The sequence below is a fragment of the Patagioenas fasciata genome, chromosome 30 (genome assembly GCF_037038585.1).
Source record: "Patagioenas fasciata isolate bPatFas1 chromosome 30, bPatFas1.hap1, whole genome shotgun sequence".
NCBI lineage: Eukaryota > Metazoa > Chordata > Aves > Columbiformes > Columbidae > Patagioenas > Patagioenas fasciata.
The window spans coordinates 2097647-2107597 of NC_092549.1; the positions used below are offsets into that span (position 1 = coordinate 2097647).

General features: G+C 48.8%; 1 protein-coding gene across 1 annotated transcript; it reads left to right on the forward strand.

Annotated features, from left to right (window-relative positions):
- The first annotated feature begins 914 nt into the window (after nt 1–914).
- Nucleotides 915–7213, forward strand: LOC136112879 (olfactory receptor 14A16-like). Its single transcript, XM_065857796.1, has 2 exons — nt 915–1928; nt 7172–7213. The coding sequence occupies exons 1-2, from the start codon at nt 915–917 to the stop codon at nt 7211–7213; spliced, it is 1056 nt and encodes a 351-aa protein (XP_065713868.1).
- Nucleotides 7214–9951: the final 2738 nt, after the last annotated feature.

Consider the following 9951-nt stretch of genomic DNA (forward strand, 5'->3'; position numbering starts at 1 on the left):
GTTTCAGCTGCAGAGTCACAGCCTGATCTTGTGGGTCCTTTCCTGCAGGTGTGTCCATGGGAACACGTGTCCAGCTTTGCTCTGACCTGGGGGCTGTGGGCAATGCAGCCTGTGGGGCTGGGGAATGAGCTGAGTCTCCCTGAATCAAATGCCATCATTAGGACCTCTGGCTATCTCCTTGAGGTTTTCTTCCAAGCTGTGAGCTTCTTTCCAGGATGAAAACCTCTCCTGTAGCACTTTAGCATTATCTGAATTCCCTATGAAGAAGCGCAGAGATGCTGCAACAGCCAAAATGCTGTTTGGTTTGTCAAATGAGCCACGTGTGTCCTTGGCTAAACGTGGGGGGTTGAGACCTTAGGAAAGGGTGAGACATGTCATGGTCTGTGGTGGGTCCCTCTGCTCTCAACAGTGCCTGGTGGCTTTTCAGGGTAACATGGGAGTGTGATCAGAAAGGTGCCAGCCCAGGGCAGCTGGAGCAAGACAGAGGGACAGAGCAGCTGCCCTCGCTCTGCACTGACCCACAGGCATCCTCTGGTCTCACAGGACTCGCTCTGTTCTCCCTGAGTGCAGCCGAAATGCTGAGGGTTTCTGACACCCAAGAACACTCCCCAGGGCAGGAGGTGAGAAGGAGCTGTAGAAACACCCAGCCTATCAAACTCAGTTTCTCAGGCCTGGGGGTACAGATGGTGAAAGTCCCTTCTGCACCAGGAGCTGTTCCAGCTGACAAATCTGAACCCCAGGACTGGCCCCTGTCCCACCAGCCCAGGGTCAGGGTGACTTCTCAAGAGCCCCTGGGCAGTGACCCTGCTCTTCATTGCACACTCATCAAGCACCGACGAGGGCTCCAGCCAGGACATTCTCCTGGAAAAAGAAAAGTGTCTGTTTGTGTGACAGGGTGGGAGGGTCTGTGGGAGATGGCTTTGGTTTTTCCCAGAGAAGTCTCCCCTAACTTGTCACTGTCTTTTCCTCCTTGCACAGGTCCTCATGCCCACAGGCAGCAAATGTCCAACAGCAGCTCCATCACCCAGTTCCTCCTCCTGGCATTCACAGACACACGGGAGCTGCAGCTCTTGCACTTCTGGCTCTTCCTGGGCATCTACCTGGCTGCCCTCCTGGGCAACGGCCTCATCATCACCACCATAGCCTGGGACCAGCACCTCCACACCCCCATGTACTTCTTCCTGCTCAACCTCTCCCTCCTTGACCTGGGCTCCATCTCCACCATTGTCCCCAGGTCCATGGCAAATTCCCTCTGGAACACAAGGGTCATTTCCTTTCAAGGGTGTACAGCACAGCTCTTTTTGTTTATCTTCCTGATCACAGCAGAATATTGTCTGCTCACCATCATGTCCTACGACCGCTATGTTGCCATCTGCAAACCCCTGCACTATGGGACCCTCCTGGGCAGCAGAGCTTGTGTCCACATGGCAGCAGCTGCCTGGGCCACTGGGTTTCTCACTGCTCTGCTGCACACGGCCAATACATTTTCACTGCCACTGTGCAAGGGCAATGCCCTGGACCAGTTCTTCTGTGAAATCCCCCAGATCCTCAAGCTCTCCTGCTCACACTCCTACCTCAGGGAAGCTGGGCTTCTTGTGATCAGTGTCTGTTTAGCATTTGGGTGTTTTGTTTTCATTGTTCTGTCCTATGTGCAGATCTTCAGGGCCGTGCTGAGGATCCCCTCTGAGCAGGGACGGCACAAAGCCTTTTCCACCTGCCTCCCTCACCTGGCTGTGGTCTCCCTGTTCCTCTGCACTGGTGTGTTTGCCGACCTGAAGCCCTCTTCCATCTCCTCCCCATCCCTGGACCTGGTGGTGTCTGTTCTGTACTCAGTGGTGCCTCCAGCAGTGAACCCCCTCATCTACAGCATGAGGAACCAGGAGCTCAAGGATGCCCTGAGGAAACTGATGGCTGGATTATTTTATGAAGCAATAAACTGCTCATCAGCTTCTGCATAATGGTTATAGTGTAAATTGTTGCAGGCTCAGCCTGTCCTACTGTATTTTTTGTTGCTACTTGGGGTTTTCACGTGATAATTTTGTCATCCCCTTTCTAATTCACTGTTTTCTTTGCTTACTGAGGGGCTGTGTAAATGAGAAGCTGTGCTCTGTGTGTGTTTAAACAAATTAATAGGCCTTGCAGCATGTGTTTTCTCCTGATATCCTTTCACCAAGGCCTGTTTGGAGCTGCAGGGACAGTTTCTGTGTAGATGGAAGGAGGGGAAAAGAGTCCAGCATGGCAGCCGTGCCAGGGAGCACCAGCGCTTGTTCTTCCAGAGCTGTTCTCATTTAACTTCCACACTCTCCTTCCCATCCCTTGTGTTGGTGCAAGGCCTGAGTGCTCTGGCAGCTTGGTCCCCGTCCTGCTGTGTGTCAGTGCTGTGAGCGCAGGCAGGGACAGGCAATGGGCACTGCTGTGACAGAACTGGCCTCACAACAGCCTTTCCAGATAGAAAGGTGATCTCCTATGGGCAGGGCCTGAAGTTTTAGCTCTTCTTACAAAGATTCTCTCAAGAACATACCCACAAAAGCGGCCCTAAAAATGCAAACACCAGGATACTGGTGAACAGTGTGTGTGTGCAACGTCCTCTCACAGCCAGGCCTCCTGTCAGAGACCTGCAGGACCAGGAGAGCGGGGTCTGGGCTGTGCTCGTGTGCACTGGACACCCAGGGCAATTGTCACGTACTTACCCCTCACAGCCACCTTCCCACCCATGTTATGATGGGTGGGAAGCTGGCTGGCTGACCAAGCCCAAATATCATCAGTGGTACAAAGTGCTCCATTTAACCAGTTCATAGCAGCATCCCTCAGTGAAGAGTACTGGGGCCAACACTGTTGAATGGCTTTACTCTCCCCCTGCATCATGTCATGGAGCATATTTTCAGCTCCTTTGTGGATGATGCAAAGCTGGGCAGAGGTCAAGAACAACATCACCTGGTGGACCCTCCCTTGAGCAGGAGAGTGAGACAAGATGATGTTCAGGGCTCTCTTCAAACCTGAGTTATTCTATGATTCAATGCATCTTTACCTTGAAGAGCTCTTTGAAGACAGAAGATGTAGTCCTTACCAGTAAAAAGAATGAATCCTGCCTGCAACTGCTAACCTAAAATATGTAAATCCTCTCAGTTTGGGTCTGTCTGCTCCACTAACGAAAGTGACCTTTAAAACACCTAATCAGAACTTGCAAAGAATATTGTCCTTGCAGCGCAGACACTCTGGAGCCTGCACAATTAGTTGAGTCTTGTTTTAACATCTCTCTCAAGACTGTTACATGAAGTGTCCTTTAGCTGAACTTTTATCTTTATACACTCATTATAATACTAAAATACACATCCCTAGGATGGGAGACGCAGGCTCAGCCCAGGACCCTTCCTCAACCACCATGCGTGGTGATAAAATAATTTTCTAACCAAGATGCTGAGGTGTAAACGCTTGGCTCTTTAGGACTGCAGTGAGGGTCTGAATGCAGGGTTAAGATTTTGTATACATTAGCTGTTTCTTTTCTATCTGATGTGCTGGCTTTGCTCCAGCATCCAGACTTGCACAACTCTGTAATAAACAGTATCTCGTCTCTGGGTGTGGGATTGGCTTTGCACTTTGGGTAGCGAATTCACAATTAGTGACCAGGAAGAAGGAAAAAAAGGAAAAAAATGAAAAAATAAAAGAGGCAGGGAAGGACATGGAAAAGGTGTCAACATTTCACATTCCTATAAAGAATGCTTCTTCACTCAGATCTTTGATAGGAAATAGATTTGATCAATTTGATAAAACAAGCATAATTTTACCTAGTCAGGTCCTGGTCCATAAGGAGGAGGATGGATGGGTATGGGATTATGAGGTGACTTGTGTCTCAGAAACTCATAATTGAGTTGGAGGACTTTGGCTGTGAAATGGACTGTGACATCTGTCCTGTCTCAGAAGCTGAGAGGCCAGCAGCAGGAATAGAGCTGGGAAGGTATCTCTTCCTAAGTACCCACAGATCCTACCCGGCCTTGGAGATGGGTTGTCATGTCCATCCCACCTGAGAACATGACGGGACAGCAACAGGGACATGGTCGTGTCTGTCAGAGAAGCTGAAAGGCCAGCAAAAGTCATGGGATTTAGAAGATCATGGTGAGGTGACTTCTCTTTGGTCAGGTAAAAAAACACAAGAAGCCTAACGGTTTGGGTTCCCTGCATGAAAAGCAGTTTCTGAGACAGCTGAGCTTTCCTTATTGCTGGGAAGAGTCAGGAAAGAAAAAAAAAAAATAAAATCCAAAATATTGCAAAGTGCAATTTGGAAGATGGAGACTGGATATCAGGAGGAAGAAATGTGACTGGAAGGGCAGTGCTGTGGTGCAAGAGGTCACCCAGAGGGAGCTGGATCAGCCCATGGTTTGAGTTCCAAAGAGCAGCCGGTAAGGGTGCAGACACAGCAGTGAAGGTGCAGAAATGCTGGGGTGAGAGCGGGTGGGGAAGCGAGATGGGTGTCTGCAGCCTGCAGGGAACGAGGGGCAGGGGTAGGACCGTGTAGAACAGCCTGTGGTGGAGATGGCAAAGGGCACTGGCAAGGCTGGAAGGCACCCGCAGAACCCAGGTCTCTGTCGCCTTGGCCATGGCAGTTGTCTCTGCCACTGAGGCCCAGGAGAAGACGTTGTCCTCATGGCACTGGAGCCTCATTGCCTCCTTGCAGTCCCATGGGGAAGCTGGATGTTGTTGTCCCAGTGTTGTCCTTCCCTGGGCCTTGCACACCCACATCCCACAGTCCCAGGAAGAGCCCTGAGCTATGTGTGAGGGAGAGGATCCCCCTTCCCATTGCCTGGAGGTCATGGCTTCTCCTTTCTGCTTCAGAAAGAAAACCAAGGGTTTTCTCACCGTCAGAGTTGAAGAAAAGACTAAAAGAAGACTTCATGATGGCAACAGCTTCCTCACAAGTGGAGAAGGAAGGGTAGGAACTGATCTCTTCTCTCTGGTGACCAATGACAGAATCCAAGGGAATGGAAGAATACGTACCAGGGGAGGTTTAGGTTGGACATGAGGACAAGGTTCTTCACCCAGAGGTACTGGACACTGGAACAGGCTCCCCAGGGAGGTGTCACGGCCCAAACCTGACAGTGTTCAAGAAGAGACCGGACAACGTCCTCAGACACACGGTGTGAACTGTGGGGTTTCCTGTGCAAGGACAGGAGTATGACTCGATGATCCTTGTGGGTCCTTCTAACTCAGGACATTCTATGATTCTATGAAATACGAGGTCAAAACCTCATGTTTTTGTTGTGCAGATGAGATGTAAACACACACATGTCCACTGTGTGCATGTGGTGAGATGAAGCAAGGGAGCACAAACACTGTCAGCTATTCCTTGGGGTGCCATAAAGGTCAGTGGGACAGAGATGGTGTTCAGGGGTCTCTTCCAACCTGCTTTATTGTACGATTCCATGAATCTTTTCCTTGGAGAGCTCTTTCAGATCAGAATAGACAGAGGAAGAAGAAAAAAAAAAAATCAGAGTCAGAAGCAGAGATGTAAAATGCCCCAGAGTAAATACAGCAGCTCCTCTGAGGAACATTTCTCCACTCAAACCCTTGATAGGAATCTACTGGACACATTTGATGAAACCAGCTTAGTTTGACCTGCTCCCACACTGGACCACAAGCAGGGTGATGGCTGGGTACGATGCCATGTGGTCACTTGTGTCTCAGGAACTCATGGTCCAGTAGGAAGCCAATGGCTGTGGAGGGCACTGTGAGGTCACTTCTGCCTCTGCAGGGGACAGGCCAACAGCAGGAACATGGCTGGGAAGGGACTGTGAGGTCACACATACGAGATGAGCAATTGGGCCCGATCAGCATGGCTTTAGGAAAGGCAGGTGCTGCTTGACCAACCTGATCTCCTTCTATGACAAGGTGACCGGCTGAGCAGATGAGGGAAGGTCTGTCGTGGGGGAGTGAATCCCTCAAATCCCTGTTCAATCCCCTCATGTACAGCGTAAGGACCAGAAAGGTTGGGCAGAAGTGGGACATCGAGAAAAATGGTCAGGAAAACATTTAGATGCACAGAGAACCCATCAACATGTCGGCCTGGTCTTCTCTTCTGAACAGGCCCAGAAGACCTGGACAGCATTTGCTGTGTCCCAGAAACTTGCCTGGAAGGTTGAAATATAGAGAAAACTTTTGGTGCAGGAAGGGGCAGACAGGAGCTGGTGGAACTGGCTGGTGTGACCGTGAGACATCTCTCAAACACCTCAGAAAAGTCCTGGCTCTCAGGGAGGTTGCGTGGTCCCCTGAGAAAGAAAATATCAAATAGGATTTATCATGGAACCATAGAATAATTGTGCTAGGAAGAGACCCTTAAGATCGTTTCCAACCATAACCTAAATCTGGCACTAAACCATGTCCCTAACAGCCTCATGTATAAGTCTTTTAAACACCTTCAGTGATGGGGACTCCACAGCCTCACTGGGCAGTCTGTTCCATTGCTTATAAACCCTTTCCCTGAAGAATTTTTTTCCTAATATCCAATCTAAACCTCCCCGTGTGCAACTTGCGGCCATTTCCTCTTGTCCTATCACTTGCTACTTGGGAGAAGGGACCAACACCCACCATGACAAAACCTCTTTTCAGGTAGCTGTAGACAGCGATAAGTCTCCTTTTCTCAAGGCTGAACAGCCCCAGTTCCCTCAACCGCTCCTCATAAGACTGGTGCTCCAGACCCTTCGCCAGCCTTGTCCCCCTCCTCTCATCACTTTCCAGCACCTCAATGTCTTCCTTGTCATGAAGGGTCTAAAACTGACCCCAGGATTCAAGGCGCAGCCTCACCAGTGCCGAGTACAAAGGGATGATCACTCCTCTAGTCCTGCTAAAACTGGGATTGAATCAAGGCTTGAACACCTTGGTGTGACCCAGTTTGTGACAGGTTGGACTGCAAACTCCTGAGGTCCCTTCAACCTCAGTTCTCTTATGATCCCATTGTGAAGTTGGGCTCTGTTTCTACCTGGAGCAGAGCAGACAATGATGGGGCCTCAATCTGCCTGTGCTGTAGGTGACCATCTAAACCAACATCTCAGCCAGTGAACCAGCCAACACCTCAGTGTGAGTCGCTCTGGGCAAAGCGTGAGGAGTCCTGGGCAGGGAAGGTTTAGAGGGCATGGGGTGCTATGCAAGACACAAATTGATCTTGGCTTCATGCCTGCAGGCCCATCAGATGTCAGTTAATCTCTATGAAAACAAGAACTGAAGACAAAGATCAACAACAAAGGATGGTGTCAACATATTCTTTTTCTATCTATCTATTTCTTTATTTATTGATGTATTTTAAAGTCCTTGCAGGGGGGTTACTTTTCTTTGAAAAAGAAAGAGTTTTTCAGAACTCAGCATGGATTTAGGACACAAATGTCTTCAGCTCCAGGGACACAAACACCTGGTGCCAGTGTAGATGCCCCGGGAAACCTTGCCCAGCCTCCACCTGCATTGCGAGGTGCTCTGGTCTCCCCAGGTCCTCTGTGATAGATGCCAATCCCAGGACAGCACCTCAGGTACACTGGGGCCCCTGAAATGACACTGGCTGTTCATGGTGAGACACCTGCTGACTGATGTCTGCCTGGAAACACACACTTTTTTGTCGTTGTTTTGTTTGTGGTTTGTTCTGTTGTTGTTGTTGCTATTTTGGTTTTGGTTGCTATTGTTTAGTTGGTTTGGGGGTTTTTTTGTTTTGCTTTTTTGACATTTTTGTGTCTTTTGTTTGCTTGGTTTGTTTGTTTGATTGGAGATATTTGTTCAGTTGTTTGTGGTTTTTTTTTGGTTTTTTTTTTTTTTTAATATTAAAATTTAAAAGAAAAAAGCCAAAAAGTGAATTATGGGGAAGTGTACAAAGGATAGGAGAAGAAATATTGGTCTTCCCCTGTACTTCTGTTACCAACACTCCATTTCATCTCCATCATCATTCAGGAGTTCCCACCTCTCCTGATTCAATGTCCATGTCAAAGGACAACTTTCCAGCACTGTCTGGACATTTGCCTTCCTAATCCTCTCAGGTTTCTTCCCACTTGCTCTTTGGTCATTCAGTTCCTCTCAACTGTCTGGTTTCTGCTTTGAGCTTCAGGGAGTTACAAACTTGCCCCATTCTTCAGAGCTCTAATTAACATGGCAGTCAACACATTAATTGTGTTTATTTCTATCCTTTCGTATCTCTCTGTCTAAAACAGTTCCTGTGTGGATGTCCCTAGTGGATGGTGGACCTCATCAGATCCAGCTTACACACACAGTTGAGGAAAGTGTTTTGCTGTTTATTAAACTGTGCAGTGTTTGCACAGGAGAGCAGGTGGAGCTGGTGCACAGGAGCTGCAGCATCTCCTGCGGAGCTGAGTGGAGAAGTCTGATGTGAGGAAAAGTGATGCAATCTCTGGTGGCCAATGAGGGAACCGGCAGACTGGGGGTGGGGGGTGAGGAGCGAGGTTGTCCATACAGTGTCCAGCCTCAAGGGACTGTTGTCCTGCCTGTCCAGATGTCTTCAGGAGACCCTCTGGATCAGTGTCCATTCTAGAATGCTGCTGTCACTTCTTCTGTACACTGAAAAATGACAGAAAATACCCTGGAAAGAAAATCCCTCCTTTATGAGATCTTCTTTGAAATCTTCGTCACTGAGTGTCCCATTGAAACCTCTCCAGTTAGTTCTACAAGTCTTGAAGATTTTAATGATATTACAGAAAGAAACATGGCTTGTTAGGGCTTTCTGTGTTTTAATGAGCCCCATGGCGTATTTGTTGCTGAGTCCATGAACCTCAGATACCAAGCACAGACTGAAGAATCTGCTCAAGAAGTCCAAGTCAGAAGCAAGCTTCAAAGTACCTTGAAGCATTAAGGCCCCACTGAGGGCTGTTACTGACAAAACCTCCCCAGGGACTCGTTAGAGCAGACAGTTGGAGGCTGTGATTGCATCAGGCAAAGGCAAAGTGCAGGAGCTCTGATGCTGAGAAAATCCTTGATTTTTTTGATAAAGGACAATGGCCAAGCCTTGAGCCCCTGCCCCTAGGAAGGGAGATCCCGTCCGTCACCTGTGGCTCAGGGCTCTTCCTGGGGCTGTGGGGAGTGTGATGTAAGTGAAGGACAACGGTGCCATACCTCCCTGTCTCCCTGGAGGGGTGCAAGGAGGCAAAGAAGCCCCATGGCCATGACGATCGTGTCTTTTCTTAGGCCTCGTTGGCAGAGGCATCAGCTGTAGCCAAGCGGACAAAGACCTTGGATCGTTCAAGGATATTCATGCTCACTCTTGGCAACCTCCACCACAGTCCATCCTACACTGTCCCAGGCCTGTGGCTGTTTCCCCACAGGCTGCAGACACCCCATGTGCTTCCCCACCTTGTTCTCACCCCAGTGTGTCCCCACCTGTGCTGCTGTCTTTCCATGCTCACCCGCTGTTCCTTGAAACATAAAGTAATGGCTGATCCAGAGTCTTTCTGAACATCCACCCCACTGCACTTAGAATGACATTTCTTTATCCTCAGTTCCACTCTGGACCTCCATAGCTGCAGTTTCTGATGGTTTTCCTTTCTCATGTTGTTTCCCTCTACCAAAAAAACCCAGAAAGGGCCATCATCTTGGAAAGTGATTTTCAACATTTCTGAAGCTACTACTACTCTTTCGTGTCATGGTTTTACCACAACCACCAACTAAGACCATGATGGTTGCTCACATCCTGCTCCCAGTCCCCAAGTGGGATAAGGGAGAGAACAGAAAGGGAAGGTAGAAACTTGGGGGTTTGGAAAAAAAAAAGAAAACTAAAACTAATACACTACTGCATAAGTAAAATATATGATACTCAGTGCAATCCCCCACATCACTCCAGTTGTGCTGAACAGACAGCCCAACAGAAGAGAGCACCCTGATCCTGAACAGCTGATCCCAGCAAGAGGAAGTAAAAGTGCAAAAGGCAGAGAGGCCCGAGGGCCAACTGGAAAACAGCAAAATATCATAAAA